Source organism: Chiloscyllium plagiosum, unplaced genomic scaffold (genome assembly GCF_037043375.1).
Source record: "Chiloscyllium plagiosum isolate Xiang-an unplaced genomic scaffold, Cpla_swu_hap1 HiC_scaffold_42, whole genome shotgun sequence".
NCBI lineage: Eukaryota > Metazoa > Chordata > Chondrichthyes > Orectolobiformes > Hemiscylliidae > Chiloscyllium > Chiloscyllium plagiosum.
Genome location: NW_028270180.1, coordinates 3,899,721 through 3,921,949, shown reverse-complemented (window position 1 = coordinate 3,921,949; position 22,229 = coordinate 3,899,721). Strand labels below are relative to the sequence as shown.

At 45.2% G+C, this 22,229-nt stretch overlaps 3 protein-coding genes across 6 annotated transcripts in view; 1 reads left to right on the top strand and 2 right to left on the bottom strand.

Annotated features, from left to right (window-relative positions):
* iqgap1 (IQ motif containing GTPase activating protein 1) overlaps nt 1-4,829 on the bottom strand; it is a 115,132-nt gene extending 110,303 nt beyond the window's left edge. Inside the window, exon 1 of the mRNA XM_043680495.2 lies at nt 4,672-4,829. Coding sequence (XP_043536430.2) covers nt 4,672-4,726 — 55 coding nt within the window. The 5' untranslated portion in view covers nt 4,727-4,829. The remainder of the gene's footprint in view (nt 1-4,671) is intronic.
* A 6,725-nt stretch (nt 4,830-11,554) lies between these two features.
* senp8 (SUMO peptidase family member, NEDD8 specific) lies at nt 11,555-20,984 on the bottom strand. 2 transcript variants are annotated; one of them, XR_006309823.2, is made up of 3 exons: nt 20,840-20,984; nt 14,314-15,107; nt 11,555-12,503 (listed from the first exon to the last, which is right to left on the bottom strand). XR_006309823.2 is itself a non-coding variant. In XM_043680500.2 (2 exons), exon 2 carries the CDS (start codon nt 15,098-15,100, stop codon nt 14,465-14,467), a length of 636 nt encoding a protein of 211 aa, XP_043536435.2. In that variant the 5' UTR covers nt 15,101-15,107; nt 20,840-20,984; the 3' UTR covers nt 13,967-14,464. The 2 variants fall into 2 exon arrangements, 1 of the variants encoding a protein (XP_043536435.2); XM_043680500.2 differs by lacking the exon at nt 11,555-12,503 and having other exon boundaries at nt 13,967-15,107.
* Nucleotides 20,985-21,136: 152 nt separating this feature from the next.
* Nucleotides 21,137-22,229, top strand: part of LOC122542431 (unconventional myosin-IXa) — a 370,841-nt gene continuing 369,748 nt past the window's right edge. For all 3 annotated transcript variants that reach the window (XM_087982055.1, XM_087982054.1, XM_087982053.1), the window contains exon 1: nt 21,137-21,230. The gene's annotated coding sequence lies outside the window, so the exon portion shown is untranslated. The remainder of the gene's footprint in view (nt 21,231-22,229) is intronic.

Sequence of the window (22,229 nt, the reverse complement as noted above, 5' to 3'; positions counted from 1 at the left end):
TACTCCAGAAACTTGAGTGTAAGGGCTAGGCAGACTCTTCCCATGTAGTATCGATGGAGTGCTGCAATGTCAAGGTGCTGTATTTCTGAGAAGACTTTCAACCAAGGGGAAAAGATCCATGGCTAAAATCAATGACATATTGCTATTCAAAAGCAGACATCTCCTCTTCCCCAGGATTCATCCTTTAAATTAAATGGTATTGAGTTGGCAAACTGTGCTGTATGGGACAAGCGTAGAATTGTACACAATTTGTCCAGGATATAGTAGATTATTTCCGATAGTCCAGAGACGAGAAGGGAAAGTGTATGTGACAAGTTTATGTTTTTTATGGCTATCTTGCACAAGGGAATGTGTTGCACTCCCTCAATTATGACCCAATCTGTTTTCCTCAAAGGAAATTGACTGAGTTTAGCTTTCTCTTGACCCAAACTGAACTCTGCATTGGACTGAAATGTGCTTCTTTTTATTTATAGATGACAACTGATATTGGTTCTGTCCGTAATCAGAGGTTGAGAAATCAAAAAGGGGGAAGAGAAGATCACAAGAACAGTGTGTTTTTGTTGCCTAGTTAGATAACCCTGGTCGTTTGCTTTCTGCTTACAAGATTATTTTTGTTTCAAGAGGAGAGTTCTGACATCACAGGAAGTGCAAAATTAGTTTTCCACGCTTACAGATAACAGCCCAAGTATTGAGCAGCACCTTCTTAGTGAAATATTAAACTAAGGCCACAGTGACCTATTCAGTGGGTGCTGATCTCGCCTGACACAATCGGAACAGTACGGAGTTTCCTGAACAACATTATTCCCTCGGCCAACACTAGCCAAGAACACTAACTGCTTATTCATTGTGTTTCCATTTGTGATGTTTTACTGTGCACATATCTGTACCCACAAGACCAGCCACTTTATGAAGTGATTCACTGTGGCTGAATGGCTCAGGCCATACTATATAAATTCAGTTTATTCTTCTCCATTGAACAGAATGTTTGGACATCCACATCTCTGACACTTCAATGAGGTCTGCTGTTCTCTCCTTCACACGTTCCGTGACCTCCACCAGCTGTGATCATTGTGTCTCCCTCAGACCAAGGGATATATCCAATCTCTACCCAATCCACGAATCTCTAATCCCATTCCCAATATAAGGGTTCCTTTTTGTGTAATACCTCGTGGCTACAACGGGCTGAGTAAACTCGGTTAGCTTGTTGAACAGCACCATGATTGGAGATAAATGTAAATCTTGAAGCATTCACTGTGCACCGTGTGAGTTAGTTTCAGCGCACAACACAAACCCTCTGCCTCTGAACTGTGAGCTTGCAAAGTCTGGGAATCTTCAAATACAGCAGAGACTGGCCACCACACACAACGGATAAACTGAAATCCAGTTGTGCCTGCCGGCTGGAATCAACCTGCATGAATAATCTTAATGCTGTTTCTAAAGAATACAGAACCAAAAGAGGGTTTGTACTTGAAATGGAAAAATGAAGAGGGCCCTTTCTGCAGTTGAGAACCTTTCGTGTATGTTAAGTACAGACAGAACATTACACTGCACTCATGTTCAAGTAATGACAGGTGGTCCAGTATTGCTTAAATTCATAAACCTGTTGCCAAAGTGACACTGCCTGTCAATGACTAATAAATTACCTGATGTGTAACTGACACAGAGGAAGATGAAATAACTCCACAGAGTCCGTATCTCATCACCGTGGTTAAGGGTAAGATTCTTGGTAGCATAAATGAGCAGAGTGCTCTCAGTGTCCATGCGTGTCGATCCTTGAAAGTTGCCACCAAGGTTGACATAGTGGTTAAGAAGGCGTATGGTGTGTTAGCTTCTTTTGGTAGAGAGATTGAGTTTTGGAGCCATGAGGTCATGTTGCAGTTGTAGAAAACTCTGGTGCAGCCACACTTGGGAGTATTGCGTACAGTTCTGGTCGACACATTACAGGAAGGATGTGGAAGCATTGAAGTGCGTGCAGAGGAGATTTACCAGGATGTTGCCTGGTATGGAGGGAAGATCTTATGAGGAAAGGCTGAAGGACTTGAGGCTGTTTTTGTTTCAAGAGAATAGATTAAGAGGTGACTTAATAGATGCAAGATAATAGGAGGATTACATAGGGTGGACGGTGAGAGCCTTTTTCCTCAGATAGTGATGGCTAGCATGAGGGGGCATAGCTTTAAATTGAGGGATGATAGATATAGGACAGATGTCAGAGGTAGATTCTTTACTCAGAGAGTAGTATGGACATGGAATGCCCTGCCTGGACCAGCAGTAGACTCACCAACATTAGGGCATTTAAGTAATCATTGCATAAATATAGGGGTGATAATGGAAAAGAATAGGTTAGATGGGCTTCAGATTGGTTTCACAGGTCGGTGCAACATTGAGGGCCAAAGATTTTTTTTTCTCTTAATTTTCTTTTGTTCTATGTTTATATCTGTCAGCCAGTGCTCCCTGATTGGACCAAGTTTATACCTCTAATCAGGAAACTCGTATTCTATGAGGTCCAGCTGGTTGACCTCATCACTACAGAAGGTGCCAAATTCAACCTGGTCTGTTTGGAGGTACTGATCTCAGGTGAGCTAACCAGAAGGTTTCTTTCTATTCTTTCGCATTTATTGTCCATACTCTAGTTGCCCTTGAGAAGGTGTTGGTGAGCTGCCTTCTTGAACTGGTGCAATCCCTTTACCAAACCCACAATTCCTTTACAGAGGAGTCCCTGGAATTCAACTCAGTGACACTGAAGGAACAGTGATATATTCTTGTCGATGGTACACACTGTTGCTACTGAATGTTGGTGGTGGAGACTTGTGGATGTGGTGCAAACTTTGCCCTGTACAGTGTCAATATTATTGTTATCCAGGCAGATGAGGAGTATTCCATCACACTCCTGACTTGAACTGAAGAGGCTTTAAGATTCAAATCACCCCTGACCTGGTAACCCAAGAGGAAATCCTCTCTCAGTTCTGCCATGGCAACCGTTTCCTGATCTCTTACACATTTACACTTTGCTTGCTGTCATATAGCCCACGAACAAGTTCGTAAATGGAGAACTATTTATCTCTTCAGGGATAGACCAGCAGGAAACATGCAAAGCAAAGATTCAATCCCATTGAGTATCAGTGGAGACTCTGAGTATGGTTTGTTATCAGATATTTTAACTTTGAGGTAGTGGGCATTAACCTTTGAACTGGAGAATCTATTGAAAAACAGGCATGTCCCACAGCCGGAACTTTCCTAGGTTAAATGATTTTAAGTAAAATCATCACTGTTCTGAAGGAATTTGAAGGAGGACTTGTCCTGGAAATGGTAAAAAGTTCACAGTTGGGTCAGTTGGAGGGATTTTCTGAGGAAGCAGAGCGTTTGCATAAGCTTTATGTGTATCTAATCCTGTCCTGGGAATAACTGATAGGGATAGTGTGGAGAGAGCTTTACTCTGTATCTAATTCCACGCTTTCCTTTTTCTGGGAGTGTTTGATAGGGGCAGTGTGGAGAGAGCTTTATGCTGTACGTAATCCCATGCTTTCCTTGTCTTGGGAATGTTTGACAGGAGACAATGTAGAGAAAGGTTTACCCTCGTTCTAACTCATTGCTGTCCCTGTCATGTGAATGTTTGATGGGTATACTGTCGCGAGAGCTAAACTTTCAGTTTAAATTAAAAGAGTTTGCTGTACTCTGTATCTAGCTCTATGCTGTCTCTGTTTTGGGTGTCTCCCTTCCTCACGTTAATTATAAAATCTGTTAATTCTGGGTGGTGTTAATGCTGAGTTCGCCTCTTTCTCTCAATGATGCTGGGTTCTCATTCACTTTTCTTGTTAATTCTGGGATCTGTCTCCCTGTGTCTCTAGGGATAAACCAATTGTGATGCGGAAGTGGTTTCCCGCCATCAGACAGCCTCACCCAGCTCCCAGTCCCTGAGGATCTGAACTGGAATTGGGAGAGACACAAAACGGCGACAGCCTCAACAGAAGTTCCAGAGACGTGGGGGTGGAGGGGGCTGTAAGGTGAGGCATCCCCACTGCCTGGAGCCGCTGCCCTGACCCATGCATCAGTAAAGTTAGGCAGTGATAAAGTCCCATGAAGGAAGGGGGGCGAGGAGTTTTATCCAGAGTCTGGGACTGATGCAATCCTTTCAGACTGGGTACACTGACCATCTGCAACAAGCATTTGCAGCTCACAGCTTGATTCCTGAGAGTATCCGAACCGGCTGGTTAAACACTTGTACATCGCGTTAAAAGAACTCGAATAACAACAGCTCAGCCATGCTGTTAGCCACGCCCTTGGGTGGGGGTGGGGGTCAAAATGCACAGCAAGATCCCACAAAGCGGGACTGGAAACCAAGGGGCAAAAATTGACATGTCAACTTCCAATTCCGGACAGGAACCATTAAAAGTAAGAGTCATCTTCCTCCTCTAGTGCCTGTAAATTCAGCATCCCCCACCAAAACTGAGCTGAAATTCACAGAATAAGGTTTGGTTTGGGATGTCTCTCCGCCAAATCACACACCTGCCTTGCAACTTCCTCCAAATAGTTATCCATTCGCCAGATCGTTCTGAACACACTGATACTCGACTGATCTCCACCCCCACCCACATGTCCCAAACTTCATTGTAATGGGCTCGAGTTGCCTCCTCCAGGTGTAGCTTATTTTGCAGTTTGACCAAGTTTACTTACAGCCATAGTGGGGTCTGACTGCCCCCAGCCCATCCACGTCGTCTGATGTGGACATTCTCAACTCACTCTGCCCCTCCAAACCCCGACGAAAGGACACCGCCAAGTCTCCGTTTTCCAGCAGGGTGGGCGGTGGACTTCGTTGTACGTGTATCTCAGTCTCTTTCAGCGTTTCCTTCCTCTCCTCCCTCTCTCTTTCTCTCAGTCACTTGTGGGTGTAGCTTCAGGCTCAACATTCATCTTACACTCCCTCTATTGCTCTCCCTTTGTACTGCATTGCTTATGCTTTCACTTTCTCCAGTGACTCTACATCCTTCGTATCCCTTACCGTTATGGCTTGAAAGTTGTCCAGACACTTAAATGTAAGAACGAGAGGCAATCTCAGTGAGGCATGTAAGATTCTGAATGGGGTAGGCTGTGAGATTGTTCCCCCGGCCGTGGAATATAGAACACAGGAGACCATCCCTTAGGAAAACGGGACTGATTGTTTAAGACTGAGATGAGAAGAAATTACTTCATTCAAAGGGTTGTGGATCTTTAGAATTCTCGACTCAAGAGGATTGCTGATGCTCCGTTGTTGAATATAGATATGGATGGAGGCGGACAGACTTTTGGTCTCCCAGGTAAGCAAGGGATCAGAGAAGTAGGCAGGGAGGTGGAGAAGGGCCTGTGCCCGAAACGTCGAATCTCCTGTTCCCTGGATGCTGCCTGACCTGCTGTGCTGTTCCAGCAATAAAGTTTCAACTTTGATCTCCAGCATCTGCAGACCTCACTTTCTCCTCCGTGGAGTTGAAGGCCAATGTTATAATTCCAGTGAATGGCAGAACAGGTTGGACTGGCTATACAGTCTACTCATTGTCCTATTTCTTGTGACCTTACCAAATTTTGTTATTTCTCCCCCCACATCCCCTTGTTTGTAGGAATTGGAGGCTGTTCAGCCCCTCAAGCCTGTTTCATCATTCAGAATGATCTGGCTGTTCTTTATCTTAATTCTACTTTATACTCTGGCTTGCAAAGGTCTATGCAACTCCAAATAACATATAATACTGGGGGTGGGGAACTGCACTGCACTGTTGGAAGGACAAACTTGAGAATGATTAGCCAAATTGAGATCCTGACTGTGTCTCAGGGGAATATAAAGCATCTGACTGAATTGTTTCAAAGATGATTCTCCTTGGTGTCATAGCCAATATTTATACCTCAAATCAATTAGGTGGGTAATTTTGTCACTGCTGGAGTTTTCAGTGTGTCACTTGGCTGTTGATTCTTCCATTACAACAGGGACTACACTTTAAAAAAGTAATTTGTTAGCTGTTATGGATTGTGAAGTATCATAAGATTATAAAATGCACTTTCTAAATGCGTGTTTTTTTTCTTTTATCCTTTAAACTGAGGAATATACTTTTACAATCCATTATTTTGAAATAAGAACAGGACTTTGAGGATTTTAACAGTGAGACCCTTTGTTGTGCCTTCTCGATACTGTGATCTGATGAGCACTGCCATGACAGAAGGCCAATTATAAATTAAAAAAAACTGGTTTACTTAGATTATTTGCTAACCATTTTGTCCGTTTCCTAACACTCTTCATGTTGTGTAAGATAATAAATTGGTCTACATGGTGACAAAGTCTGTGTCTTGTGCCAGACTCATAACCTCCTGTGGATGTTCCAGAAAGAGAGGAAAATATTGGGAAGTAGAAAGAGAGAGGAAACCAAATGGTTATCTGTTGCCACTTGTCCTGCTCCTAATTCCTTTCCCTTTACTGCTGCCCCTTCTCATTCTGCCTCTGTGACTTCATTATCACTCTTCTGCTGGCACCATTTGTCTCACTTATTTAGGCTCACTCCACTTCGAAGGGCGTTTCTTTGAGGTGAGTCATGGGTGCACTCAGCCAGCTTCAGAGGGGCTCTCTGTTTCCCTAACCCATGCTTTTGAGCAGACAACTAATTTTGGGCCTGAGATTGTTGCAAATTTGTTTCAGAGAGATTTTATTTAAGCAGTGTGTTTATTCCAAATCAGAAACACTAGAGATGACCTTGAAGGTGCAAATGATAACTGATGATACTGACAACTTCCACTTACACACTGATCAGACAACTGCTGATACCAGTGGTCAATATATTAAATGATTAAAACTCATAAAGAACTGGCTGATTGGTGTGTGCGGTGAATTATAAAACTTTTCACTGTATTTTTCATATAAAAGTACACATGACAATAAATTTCTATTCTATTCTATTCAGGCCACTATGGATACTAAATTCCAGTGATGAGGTAGCAGTATTTATATGACTGGATTAATAATCCAGGATTATAGGTTTATAATCTGCAGATGTAAGTCCAAATTCTACCATGGCAGCTGGGGAATTTCAATTAAGTAAAGAAACCTAGAATAAAGGCTAACACCATCATAGTGACAATGAAACTACTGGATTAGCGAGTTTTGCGAAGGTTTGTAGCTCAGGTTGCAGTTCTGGATATGGGTTTGCTCACTTGAGCTGGAAGGTTTATTTTCAGACACTTCATCTCCATACTATTTCAGGGAGCTTCTGAATGAAGCACTGGTGGAATAGCCTGCTTTCTATTTATATGTTTGAGTTTCCTTGCATTGGTGACATCATTTCCTGTTTCTTTTCCTCAGAGAGTGGTAAATGTCAATCCAAGTCAATGTGTTTGTTGAGCGCGTTTCAGTTGGCATGCCATGCTTCTAGGAATTCTCATGCGTGTCTCATTGTCATTATTATGGTGATTGTCTTAGGATGGATGTGTTGTCCCAGTCAAAGTCGTGTCCTTCCTCATCCGTTTGTAAGGATACTAGTGACAGTATAAATAGAAAGCAGGCTACACCTCCAGTGCTTCATTCAGAGGCTCGGTGAAGATGTTAGCTAGTATGGTGACGAAACGTCTGAAAATGAACCTTCCAGCTCAGCGAGCAAACCTACATCCAGAAACTACTGGATTGTTGTTAAAATCCTAGCTGGTTTACTAATCTCCTTTAATTAAGCAAACACTGTCTATACCCAGTCTGCTGTCACATATGACTCCAGACCCATTGCAATGTGGTTAGCCATCTGATATTGCTCAATAAGCCACTCAGTTGTATTAAAACTGCTCCAAGAAACTACAATGCACATAGACTGCAGCTCACCACTCAGGCAATTAGCAATGGGCAACAGCTGCTGGTCTTGCCTGAGCCAGCCATATCTTGTAATGAATGGAAAATATCCATGCTCAAAGATCTGAAACTGATAGATCTTGGTGTTCTAACTTAGGATTTATTCACTGACAGGGCAGCCATCCATCCAAATAGTCAGGATCACTAAATGCAACAAAGGAGGACATAACTTAAAAAAATGTAAGTAGAAGTGTAAAAGAATTGCCAAGGCACACAGACCACCTTGCTGACGAGATCAGGATGTCCATGATGCAAGTTAAATGCACAGAAACATGTTATAAAGTTTCCTCCCTTTCTATCACGTTGGTTCTCCATTCACTCCCGTGAGATATTTAGAACTGCTCAGCTGGTGACATTGTTCAGGAGGGAGAGCTGCTACAGGTTTTTTGCTCTGGTAAAATGGTAGCACACCCACCTTAAGGAATGGGTAAGTTATCTCCGGTGTCAATATTCTCTGAACAATATTTGTTCCTCAGTCAATATGACACAAACAGATTTATGTGTGCAAATAGAGTGCTGTGTTTACTCAACCAAGACACTACTTATTCATCTGTAAAGCGCTTTGGGACAGCTAGTCAGTGTGAAGTGACATATAAATGATAGTTTCCCTTTACAATTAAAACAATTTGCATAGTACTGTATTGGGAATTATCATGAAATTTCTCTTCCTGTTACAGTGTAAAGTCTGTCCATGAAGCCCTGTATGGAGATCACCTCATTCAGCATAGAGTAGAGCCCTCACATCCACAGGGCTTAGCAACACATTGGACAACTTACAGAACTATTTCTACAGTATCAATTCAGTTAAACATTTTATTTAATCATAATAGTTTCTGTTCCTTTTATTCATTTTTTTTAACTGGGAAGGAAGACAAGAAACACAAAGAAATGATAAATTGACACTAAGCTGTCAATTTAAATTCTGCTAACTGCATGGAGAGGGTGAGATTAGGGAAGATTATTCTCAAGAACCAGGGAAGGGTTCAATCAAAGGAAATAGTATGATGTATGTTTATTAATGAGGAAGTACTAGGCAGTACAGTTAGAGCTTGAAACAAGAAAATCCTCATTGTTAAAAGATCATATTTTCAGAATATTTTCTCTAATTGAAAAAGCAACTAAATTGCCCACAGTGTTCAAGGATGTGTAGACTAGGTGCATTAGTCAGGGGTAAATATAGGGTGGGGGAATGGGTCTGGGTGGGTTACTCTCCGGAGGGTCAGTGTGGCCTTGTTGGGCGGAAGGGCCTGTTTCCACACTGTAGGAATTCTAATTCTAAATTTGATCAGTAATCAACAATTACATTCCCATTTGTTTTAAGGTCGAAGAACAGTGAGAATGTTCAGATTTAATTCCTTTAACTCTGGCAATTTGCAAATCTCTGATTTTTAATTACTGCACCATTAGTGGCCATGCTTTCAGCCCCTTGATCTCTGGAATTCCTTCTGTACACTTGTCTCACCCTTCAAGGCAAAATCTATAAGCCTTTTCTCATCTGCTTAATGTGGCTCCGTGTCACATTTTGCTTGATAAACATCTTTGGTTATTTAATTAAATATTTTTATAGCACAGTTTTAGTTGTCTTTGTAAATTTACAAATCAATGAGTAGTGAATTACATGGAGGACTGCTCCTCCACACGGTTCTATTGCGTAAATACATTACAATTGGGTACAGTGCCATTTCTAATCATGGTCGCCATCTACTGCTGAGAATCATCCCATGCAATCAAATTGTCTGCAGTCCCTTGGCTAATTTTAAACAAACTCATGAATAAAAAGTACAACATAAAAACAGGCCTTCTGAGTCAACTAGTTGCTGTCAGCATTTGCTCTCCACATGAGCAAAGAATACGTAATACTTTACTCAGGGTCATGGTTTGGGGAAATACCTGTTCCCATATTCCCTCATCCATTTGGCAAATGTAATCAATATTTCTGCCTCAGCTACTGGAGTTCAGAAAAGTAAGAAGCTTTTTGATTGAAACATAAGATCCTGAAGGGTCTTGACAGGGCAGTTATACAAGGGATACCCACGAAACACAGAGATAAAGAGACATTTTCTCTCAGATGGTGGTAAATCTTTGGAGCTTAATCCTCGAAAGGCAGTGGAAGCAGAGTCTTTAAATATTTTTGAAGTGGAAGTAGATAGATTTATGATAAGGAAGGTGGGGAGGGTGAAAGATTATTGGGAATATATTGGAATGTACAATAATCAGAAAGTCATGGTATTATTGAAGGACAAAACATAACAGAGACTGGATTGCCTGCTCCTAATTTGTAAGTTTATATGTACAACCACAGACAGGAACTGAATTTCTCAGCTTTGTAATGCTCTGTGTGAAGCAGTTTCTCCTCTTAAGATGTGAATGGGATATAGGCATCTCTGCCAAAGTCAGCATTTATTGCCCATTCTTAATTATCCTGAAGGTGTTGTGAGTTGTCTCCTTGACCTGCTGCAGTCTTTATGGGGTAGGGACACCCACAGTGTTGTCAGATACCGTCTAGCTGTTTTCGCAGTTACAGTGAAATAACAGTGATTAGTCCAAGTCAAGATGGTAAGTGGCTTGGAGGTCAATTTACAGGTGGTGGCATTTGGATGCATCTTCTTCCTTTTCTTTTAAGTGATAGAGGTTGCAGAGTTGGAAGGTGCTGTTGGAGAAGCCTTAGTAAATTGCATCTTGATGGCACAATTGCTGCTACTGTGTACCAGTGGTGAAGGGTATAATGAAGCTGCTTTGTCCTGGATGATGTCAAATTTTCTGTTGTTGGAGCTGCCAAGTCCGAAGTATTCCTGACTTGTGCTGTGTCCTTTGCTCTAAATGTCTAATGATTTAACCTTGGACCAAAGATCACTTGTTCTTGAACCCGTGACTATAGGAGATAGACAGCTTCTATTTACCCTCTCCAATTAAAACATTTAATCATTTACACCACACTACCTCTAACTTATGTTCCTTGATCAGAAAGTGAAAAAGCATCCCGAGTTTGAGATAATTGAGGATGGCTAATGTCTGTGTTGAAATATCATTTTAGTTTGCATTGAAGTCACAAAAATTCTGCGATTTGCTTAGGAGGGAATGTAATCACACTTTGTGTGAAAAAAGCAAAGGAAATGTCTTTATCCTCACAGTGAATTTAATTGCACACTGAGAATTACTAATTCCATTGATGAGGCTCAGCTCTACACAAACATCTGAAATCAATCTGAAATTTCCAAGTTTGCAACTGAATACGACAGACTTGCACTCATCATTCATCCACCCAAATTCAGCAAGCTATGAATATGGCTATGACCTTGAAATGGCTTCCTCTCTGTGGAGAGCTCTCCTGGTGCAGACAGCGCAGCTGTGTAGCTGATAACTCTATTGCTTTGTGAGAAGTTGAGCTGCACAAGCAACAAGACTCCAGTCATTTTAAAAAATGTATTCACAGGAAATAGTAACTTTTCACAAGACTGGCATTCATTGCTGTTGAGGTGTGCTGAACAAATTTACTGGGTACAGCTGAGTTTCTTGTGAGGTCATTTCAAAGGGGACCATGCTTCTGTGGGTCTGGAGTCACATGTAGACTGGGCAAGATTAGGATATCTGATTTTCTTGTGGAGAGGTTATTAGTGAACTAAGTAAAGTTTTACAACAGTCCTGATCACCATTATTTGTACTAGCTTCTTAGCATATTTATTTATTAATTGAAGTAAAATTCACCAGGTGCTTTGGTGGGAATTGAACTCACGTCATGTCAGGTCTGAGGATTACTGATTCAGTAATATAAAGATACAACACCCACATAATTTTACTCAGTACGGCGCTACATGAACTTAAGGAAGGGCAATATAATTAACGTGATTCCAAGTGAGCGAGGATAATAATCAATGAGGACAGCTATTCGTTTCCCATTCATACCTTCAGGAAAGTGAGTGAGAGACTGGAACAGGTTTGGTCATAATATCCTCAAGGTTAACTCTTAGATTCTGAGTTCAGGTAAGAAGAGTGGCCATACAGGTAAGGTACTGCTGCCTTTGGTATCGTAAACAAGAATAGTTAATCTTCAGAAGACAGAGAAAAGCTGGAAAAAAATCACAGGAATTTGATTTGATTTATTTATTGTCACGTCTATTTTGTAACAAAATAGTGTAAAGTGTTGTATAGAGTCGCCAAACTCCAGCGCCATCTTAAAACACAGGAAAATAAATCAAAATATAAAATAGAAAGGCAGAAAAATAAAGAGAAAGTGTTCAACTTTCTAGTTCTTCTTGTTAAGTGCTCCTCCATAAGCCTGGTGGACAGGTATGAGTCCACTTCACCATGCTGTTGCTGCTGGAAGTGAAGTCACCTCTCTGTGGCACCATCTCTCCTCCATCAATGCCTTCACCGCTGACTCCTTGCAGGACCTTGCCAGTACAGCTGCTGGATACTGCCCCAGGTCAAACTTGACTCCGCTGTTGCCATGAGTCCAATTCGGACCCATCTCACCAATGAAGCTGCCCCCGATCCTGCCGACACTCACATTGGGACCAAACTTGCCTCCGCCGCCACCGCCTCCATAATCTGTGTTGGGTGCAGATGCTGCCAGGAACCCAAACATACTTCTGTTGCAGCAGTCATTAGTCAGCGCTAGAACCGTCTTGTGTTAATTGCTTATATCATTTAAGAGATTCTGAGGAGGAAGTTGAGGAATCTTGAGAAAATGCATGAGATGTTACAATTTCTGCTTAATGAATTACAATATTGGAACAAATCTCAAAATGAGCAAAACAAAAATGTAGAGAATTAGTTTTACTGAGAAACTCGATGCGAGAGGAAAGGGAATGGTCAAGGCCCCGAACTCTACCAATACTTAGAAAAGTGGTGAGCAAATTTTGTAATGAAGTATACAACAAGTTGACACCAGGTTTAGGGTTTGTTAAAGCCCGTGGATTGAAAAACGCATGGAAAACAGAGAGATTAAAAGTTTCGTAGGTTTTAGGAATTGGAAAGAAATGAGCTAAAGCAGCAGATGATTAAATAGTAAGATAATGTTTAATAAATATAATATTTTATATTACGACAAATTGCTAAAATTGCTGATGCCATACAGGTAGGGAGAGTAAGTTGTGAGGAGGACATAACAAGTTCACAAAAGGGTGTAGATGAGTTTAAGCGAGAGGGGAAAAAAATTGGCAAATGGAGTATGATGTGGGAAAATGCATGGTAGAATAGAAAAGCAGTATCTTATTTAAATGAAGAAAGATTGCCAAACTCAGTGATAAAAAACAATCTGGTGTTCTGGGACGTAAATCACAAAGTTAGTTTGCACAATGATTAGTTGGGAAAATGGAATTTAGTGTTTATTCCAACATGACTGAAATATAAAAGTAGGCATGTTTTGCTGTAGTGGAATATGCGTTAGTGAGACCACATCAGGTGTACTGTGTTCAGTTTCGTTTCTTTATTCCAGAAAGAATATAATTGCAATAGAAGCCATGCAGTGAAAGTTCACTAGACTGATTCCTGGGATGATGGGCTAAACTTATGAAGCATGTTTAAACATTTGAATTTGGTGAGGGAGTATGTAATTAGGCCTCGGAGTCTGCTTTGCCATTTCATAAGATTGTCTGGCTCCAACTCTTCTTTCCTGTCTATCCCTCCAGATACCCTTTAAATCCCTGGTTGGTCGAGAAGTATCTGAGGAATGGTTACTCAACCCAAAACGTTAACTCTGATTTCTCACCACAGATGTTGCCAGACCTGCTGAGCTTATCCAGCAATAACTGTTTCTGTCTCTGATTTACAGCAGCAGTAATTCTTTTGTTTCTATCATTGCCGACTTCTCTCTGTGGAAGAGAGTTCAATGGACTCAAGACCTTTTGAGAGAAAAAAATCCTCACCTTTTTCTGAAATGGGAGATTCCTTATTTTTAAACAATGTCGCTACATTCTTTCAGCAGTTAAAACATTTTTTCAGCACCAGCCCTGTGAAATCTCCTCAGCATCTAAACGTTTAAATAACAGCTCTCATTCTTTTAAACTCCAATGGATACAGGCACAATTGTGGTAACTCAGTTTCTCTCGTTGTGTTCAGTCACAAAGTTTTCAGATTCAAGCAAAATGTAAGGAAACATTAAAAACGAAAGAAGTCAGATTAATTTCACTTGAATATAATTCAGTCACAGGTGAGTTTAAGAGATGCAGAGCACCACAATATATTGTTAAACAATGGACTACTTATTTAAAATGCATTATAGCAATATAATGCTGTAAATTCCACTCCACCTCTCCCCCAAAGCACCAAACAGAAAACATGGACAGAATTATTTTGTGTAAGGCATCATATTTCCAGCATGCTCTAGAAAGTTTGAATACATCATCAAAAGTCTTTTTCATGATCACTTCTCCAAGCTGTCTCAATGAAGAAGCCACAAAGAGAGTGAGGGAAACAATATTTCCTAGTATCCTTACAAATGAAGTCTCACAACATGCAAAACCTACCCGACTTTTATCCTCCAGCTTGGAAAAGTAGTCCGATCGTGAGAAAGATGATTACCTCTTTAACAAAATTTAAATGTCTATCTCAAACCAGTTGGCTAACCCATCCAGAAATCAACACACAGATGCACTCAAGAAAGAAACAAAGAAGTGATCATTTCTTTGAAAGCTGCTCGATCAGTTTTTTCCAGCTAACTCTCTTCTGGGTGATATAGACTGGGGTGACAACCACGACCGGTGGCCTGTGGTCCTTCCTGAGGTATTGCTCGCAAAGAGCCTCTGTAGTGCACATCACATACATCCCGCAATCATAGCTGTTCTTTTGAACTGGTGATGAATCCTCAATGAAAGGCACTTCAGATTTGGTTCCCAGAAAGTGTTGCAGCTTCTTCGCTATCTTTCGGGCATGGCTTTCATTCATGTTGCTGCAGGAATCATAGTGGCTGAAACAGTTTCTATCTCTGTTGTAACATAGCAAGCTCCAATGAGACCCACCAGCCGCCTGCACAGAGTTGTCATTGACTGCAAGGAAGACCAAGCTTTTCTGTGCCAGTGCTAGTGGCTCCAGGAAGATTGCCAACTCGTCCTGGCTGGCCATGCATTTAATAAGCTGAGTAACTTGAGGGCTGATGAAGCAGGCTCTGTCTGAGAGTTCCTTGTACTGTTCAGCGGCAAAGTATTCAAAGGCAAATGCAATGATGTGGTCATTGAGCCAGTTGGGTGGGTTGAGGAGTGACAGATCTGAGCGTCGGATTAAGCTGTCATGGTAGCTCAGTATTACTGGGTCCATGCTGCTCCTGCAAACAAACGAGAAACTTCAGATACAAAAATAAAATTCTAGAGATGCTGGAAGTCTGAAATAAAAACAGAAAATGTTAGAACTACTCAACAGGTTTGCAGCATCTGTGGAGAGAGAAAAGAATTAATGTTTTAGGTCTATGACGTTTTGTCAGAACTGAGAAAAGTTAGAAATGTAATAAGTTTTGAGCACGTGAAGGGAGGAGGGGTGGAAGAAGAAGAAAAAGGAAAGTCTTTGATAGACTGGCAATCAACAATGAGACTTCAGTATTCTAATAGAGGAACAAGGCACCATTGGAGGTACTATCACAGATTGGTCTTGAAGATAAAGCCCTGTCCGGCTTCACAGATGAATGTAAAATATCTCATGGCACTATTTTGAAGTAGATTGGGGAGTTCTCCCTGTGTCCTGCTCAATATTGATCCCTTAAATGACATTACCAAAACAGATTTTCTGATCAGATACGTCATTTCAGTTTAAGAGACTTTGCTCTGTGGAAATTCATATAATCTCTACAGTATGGAAGTAGGCAATTTGGCTCATCAAGTCCACACTGACACTCTGAACAGCAACCCATCTCCCCTCCGCGCCCCCCTCCCCCCCCATCCCCCATCCTAACCTTGTATTTCCCATTGCTAATTCACCTAGTCTGCATAACCCTGGACCCTATGAGCAATTTCGCATGGCTAATCCACTTAACCCATATATCTTTGGGCTGGGAGAGGAAACTAGAACACCTGGAGGAAACCCATGCAGACACGGGTAGAATGTGCAAACCCCACACAGACAGTCATCCAAGGGTGAAATTGAACCCAGGTCCCTGGTGCTGTGAGGTAGCATGGCTAACCACTGAGCCACTATAATACCCATATGACAAATTGCTTATGTTTTCTGTATAATATCTTATAGTTGTGAAAGTGGCTATCTAATTGTAAGTCTTAAATCCATTGGGTGCCATAAACAATATGCAACAATTCACCAAGGTTCCTTCCACAACAGTTACTAAACCCATGAACTCTATAACCTGAAAGGACAAGGGCAGCAGATGCATGAGAACACCATCACCTGCAAGTTCGTCTCCATGTCTGAACTGGAAAGAAACTGCTGGTCCTCTAACCTAACAAGAGTCTAAAATTAAGCCAGTCCATTCTTAGCCTTGGTGTCACATTCTATCGTGAGACATGCTTCCGACCTCATATTCATACCATTTCTAAGCGTTTGGATTAGTGGTGCTGGAAGAGCACAGTAGTTCAGGCAGCATCCGAGGAGCAGCAAAATCGATGTTTTGGGCAAAAGCCCTTCATCAGGAAGGGCCTTTATTCCTGATGAAGGGCTTTTGCCCGAAATGTCGATTTTGCTGCTCCTCGAATGCTGCCTGAACTGCTGTGCTCTTCCAGCACCACTAATCCAAAATCTGGTTTCCAGCATCTGCAGTCATTGTTTTTACCACTTCTAAGAGTGCCTTCTGCAGCTCCATAATATCACTGACTTTACACGTGTCATAACACATTTACTGCTGAAATGTCTATTCATGCCTTTAATATCTCCAGTTTTGACTATTCCAACACACTCCTGGCAGGTCCCCCACATTCAATGCTTCATAATCTTGAGGTGATCCAAATGATTGTTGCCTATTTCCTCATCAGACCCGTCCTTGCTAACCTTCATTTGCTCCTGGTCTGCTTTGGGTGGTTCAGTCATACTTTTTTTTTACAATGCATCTCGGGTAATTTCATGATATAACACACTTTGTTCCTTCACTGTCACGGGAACTTCTTTCCAAAGAGCACAATACGTGTATCGCTACACTCCCAAAAGCATGTCAACACTTACAAGGCACAAATCAGGAGTGTGATGGAATATGCCCCACTTGCCAGGATGAGTGCAGCTCCAAGCATATTCAAGCACCTTTTTACCATCCAGGATGAGGCAGCCCACTTGATTGGCACCATGTCCACAAACATTCACTCCCGTCCCTCTCAAAGCTGAGAAGCAGTAGCGTGTACCATCTACAAAATGTTTTAAGTAACTCACCAAGGTTCCTTAGATAGCACATTCCAAACCCATGACTACTGCCATCTAGAAGGATAAGGGCAGCAGATATATAGGAACACCACGACTTGCAAGTTCACCTCCAAGCCACTCACAAAACTGACTTGGAAATATATTGCTAGTTCTTCAGAGTTGTGGATTAAAATTCTGGAAGTTCCTCCTGAACTGCATTGCCCATGCACCCACATGAAATGAACTGCAGCAGTTCAAGAAGCTAGCTCACCACTATCGTTTTTTTTGTTTTTGTCTGTTAACTGCCACGAATCAATCACCCATGTTGCCAATTAGAAGTTTCTATGCAAAGCCCATTATGGGCAATGCAAACCATCGAAGTGAGGGAGGGGTAGAGAGTGCAAGAAGGGACTAAATCAAAATGAAGTTGGAGGGGGAAATAAAACACTATCATCTGCGATGCCCACCTCTGAAGGCATTGAGAACACTGTGTGCTCCCTATCCAATGACACTTCAGCACAAACATAATAACCACTGTAGAGGGACAGACAGTCAACAGAGATGACCCACTCCACAACTTGCTGCCTAGATGCATTAATAGTCAACCTGGCCAGACCCAGGAGCAGATCCATGAGAAGGTCCATGAATTTGCACACGTCCCACCACACCGGATGCCCAAAGATCAGGAGTGTGGGCTGAAGGACAACCCAAAGCAGAACAAAAGATTTTTCAAATAACGAAAGAGGGGATGCAATTTCCCACAACCAATATATACATGGTCCACAGACTTCACAGTGCTGCATAATAAGTGGTTGGGTTGGGAGTCCATAAACCACTACAAGCTGTGGGTATCCGAGACTGTTACGTGCAACACCTTCCACCCTGGTAGAAAATGGGAGGACTCCTCATATACACCCCTGGAGATCCCCACTGCCTGGTGGCAAATAAGCACGCTAGACATCAGATAAAGGAGTCAAGGCAGGTGGTGCACAGCAGCAGCCGTAGAAAAAACACTTTTTTTGTGAGTTAACAGTCACATTATACATACCTAAAAAAAGGTGGCTCACGTTGTGGGTGTGGGTTCCTAAAGGAGGTTTAGAACCTTGGGGCCAATGTGAAATTCCACCCGAGTAGGGGTTCCAATGTATACCTGTGCATCCTCTAACCAGTGCACAACAGGTCCATTTACCACTGTTTTCAGGCAACACGTGACATTGGCCATGAACTGGATGTCCACTGCTACCCTGCTCACTACACCCTCTCAAAGGCAACCAGGATTGGGCAATAAATGCTGGCCAGCCAGTGATGCCCAGATCCAGAAGTGAATGAAGTAAAAACCTACAATTGATAGACTGCAGCGTGCGAAGAAGACAGTTCATGCAGGTGGAATTAGAGAAAAATTGCATCTCTCACCAGCAATGCTTACATCTCATCAATGAATAAAATAAACTCCTTTTGAAAGTCTGTGCAATCTGGTCTCAAACCACTCAATGGTTTATCAATACTGATCTTTCCAGCGAAATTGACAGCCAATTAGGCACTGTTCTGAGGGTGAGATTAACAGTGCAAAATGTGCTTGGTTATTCCCCTTAATACCACTGACAGCTTAATGACAGGTAGGTTGTCCAGACTCGAATGTTGATAAATAACTTTCTAACAGGAGCAACATTTCTTCCCACTGCAGTGACTGGCAGAAGCAAGAGTCTGACCCCCTGCAGTGGCTGACAGGGTCCAGAGCCCCATCTCCTGCAGTGACTGTCAGAACCAAGTGACCCATCCCCTTCAATGACCAAGTGCCGCAGTGGGTGCAGCCACACAGCGCCTTGCTTTGAAAGGCCGACAGGACACAGACTTTCACTCTCTGCACAGATTGACAGGACCTAGAGACAATGATTGACAGACCAGGGTACACCACTGGCAGGGACTGACATCGCCTCCTAGTGATTGACAGCCACATAACCCGCCCCAAACCATGATGGACAGCGTTCAGCCCACCCCTTGGTGATTGACAGACTTCGCCCTGCGCAACGATGGACAGTCGTGCAGCCGCACACACCCCTGTCTTGATCGACAGCCCCAGGGACTCCGCCTCCAGCAGTGAATCAAAGCACAATGACCCTCCCCCCCACCCCGCGGTAACTGAACGCCAACTGCGTTGATTGACAGTCCCACGTCCCGCCTTCTGTAGTGATTGAGAACCTCACGCTCCGCCCGTTGCCGTGATTGGCACCACCCTGCTATGGCTAGTGCAGTGATTGACAGTCCAGTATCCCGCCTCCTGTTGTGATTGACAGCCCCATGTCCCGCCTTCACAGTGGTAGACAGCCCGTTGCCATGATTTACAACCCCATGGTCAGCCTACTGCAGTGATTAATGGCCTCGTACTCCACCCTTGACTCGATTGACAGCGCCATGCCCCGCCCTTTGTCGTGATTGATAGCTCATTTCCTGCCCACTAGTGATTGACAGTCCCACGTCCCGCCTCATATAGTGATTGACAGCCTCATTGTCGACCCACTATAGTGACTGACAGCCCCAATCCCGTCGCGATTGATAGCTCATGTCCCGCCTCCTGCAGTGATTGGCAGGCCCATGTCCCGCCTCCTGCAATGATTTACAGGTCCATGTCCCGCCACCTGCAGTGATTGGCAGGCCCATGGCCCGCCTCCTGCAGTGATTGGCAGGCCCAAGTCCCGCCTCCTGCAGTGATTGGCAGGCACATGCCCCGCCTCCTGCAGTGATTTACAGGCCCATGTCCCGCCTCCTGCAGTGATTGGCAGGCCCATGCCCCGCCTCCTGCAGTGATTGGCAGGCCCATGCCCCGCCTCCTGCAGTGATTGGCAGGCCCATTTCCCGCCTCGTGCAGTGATTGGCAGGCCCATGCCCCGCCTCCTGCAGTGATTGGCAGGCCCATGTCCCGCCTCCTGCAGTGATTAGCAGGCCCATGTCCCGCCTCCTGCAGTGATTGGCAGGCCCATGTCCCGCCTCCTGCAGTGATTTACAGGCCCATGCCCCGCCTCCTGCAGTGATTGGCAGGCCCATGTCCCGCCTCCTGCAGTGATTTACAGGCCCATGCCCCGCCTCCTGCAGTGATTTACAGGCCCATGTCCCGCCTCCTGCAGTGATTGGCAGGCCCATTTCCCGCCTCGTGAAGTGATTTACAGGCCCATGCCCCGCCTCCTGCAGTGATTGGCAGGCCCATGCCCCGCCTCCTGCAGTGATTGGCAGGCCCATGCCCCGCCTCCTGCAGTGATTGGCAGGCCCCTGCCCCGCCTCCTGCAGTGATTGGCAGGCCCCCGCCCCGCCTCCTGCAGTGATTGGCAGGCCCATTTCCCGCCTCGTGCAGTGATTGGCAGGCCCATGCCCCGCCTCCTGCAGTGATTGGCAGACCCATGCCCCGCCTCCTGCAGTGATTGGCAGGCCCATGCCCCGCCTCCTGCAGTGATTGGCAGGCCCATGCCCCGCCTCCTGCAGTGATTGGCAGGCCCATGCCCCGCCTCCTGCAGTGATTGGCAGGCCCATGCCCCGCCTCCTGCAGTGATTGGCAGGCCCATGCCCCGCCTCCTGCAGTGATTGGCAGCCTTCGGGGCCGACAGCAGATATGATCCACTAGCCGGATCCCTAAGCCAACTGCCGCCGGGACGCCAGCCTGCACTAATTTTCCCATCAACCTCGTGGCCCCAATCTACAAAATGAGACACTTCAATCGACGCCTGTCGATTTTACCTGAGCGCTGCTGCTGCCTCCTTTCACACCCCAGGCCTTGCACTGCTAAGATCTACATCGCCTCCGCTTCATGTCGGCGCGAAGCGACTGGCGGGCGGCTGCCGTAAGGCGTTAGCTAGTCTTCACGACGGTGCCGTGCCGGCAGGTGGCAGTGAAGCCCCAGCCCGGCGCGCGCGCGCGTGCGTTCCTGCCCCGCCCCGAGCGTGTGCGCTGCTCCTCCCACTCCCACCGCCGCTGTAGGCGCATGCGCCGGGTGTGGAGCAGTCGGGTTGGGGAGGGGGGGTGGTGGGACGGGAGGGGAGATTGGCTCGTGTCAAACGGGAGATCGGAGGGTGGCGCGAGCGAGAGGAGACGGGCTCGGTAACGGTCGCCACCGCCCCCCGGGGATGAGGTGAGGCTGAGGGTCCCGGGAGGGAGATGTCGAATCCGGCTGAGGCGGATGGAGATAGCTATTAAACAGGACTGTGGTCCGGACGGCATCGGTGCTGGCTGTTGATGGAGCGCGCGGGGGGGGGGGTAATAATCGGTGATAGCTCCCGGTAAGCCGCGATCGGGATCGAGTCCAAACCGCCCTCTCGCCTTCGCTCCCGCCCGCCCGCAATCTCTGCAGCTGTTAACGTCCCTGGCTCGTGCCCGCGCTCCCGGACAGAGCGCCGGGGACCCGCTTGCGCGCGAGCGTCCTGTCACCATTTCCCGCACCCCCCCCGCCTCCTCCTCCAGCCACACCCCATCGGCGGCGCCCCGTACCGAGACATCCCTGTGCCTGAGGGGGTGCTCCCTATACCCTGGGCTGTCCCTGTGTCTGAGGGGCTACCCCCTGTGCCTGAGGGGGTGCTCCCTATACCCTGGGCTGTCCCTGTGTCTGAGGGGCTACCCCCTGTGCCTGAGGGGGTGCTCCCTATACCCTGGGCTGTCCCTGTGTCTGAGGGGCTACCCCCTGTGCCTGAGGGGGTGCTCCCTATACCCTGGGCTGTCCCTGTGTCTGAGGGGGTGCTCCATGTACCCTGGGCTGTCCCTGTGTCTGAGGGGGTGCTCCATGTACCCTGGGCTGTCCCTGTGTCTGAGGGGGTGCTCCATGTACCCTGGGCTGTCCCTGTGCCTGAGGGGCTGTCCCTGTGCCTGAGGGGGTGCTCCATGTACCCTGGGCTGTCCCTGTGTCTGAGGGGCTGCCCCCTGTGCCTGAGGGGGTGCTCCATGTACCCTGGGCTGTCCCTGTGTCTGAGGGGGTGCTCCATGTACCCTGGGCTGTCCCTGTGCCTGAGGGGGTGCTCCATGTACCCTGGGCTGTCCCTGTGCCTGAGGGGCTGTCCCCTGTGCCTGAGGGGATGCTCCCTATACCCTGGGCTGTCCCTGTGCCTGAGGGGATGCTCCATGTACCCTGGGCTGTCCC

Coding starts and splice junctions, on each gene's coding strand:
- senp8 (XM_043680500.2), bottom strand. CDS start 15,100: ATGGACCCAGTAATACTGAGCTACCATGACAGCTTAATCCGACGCTCA.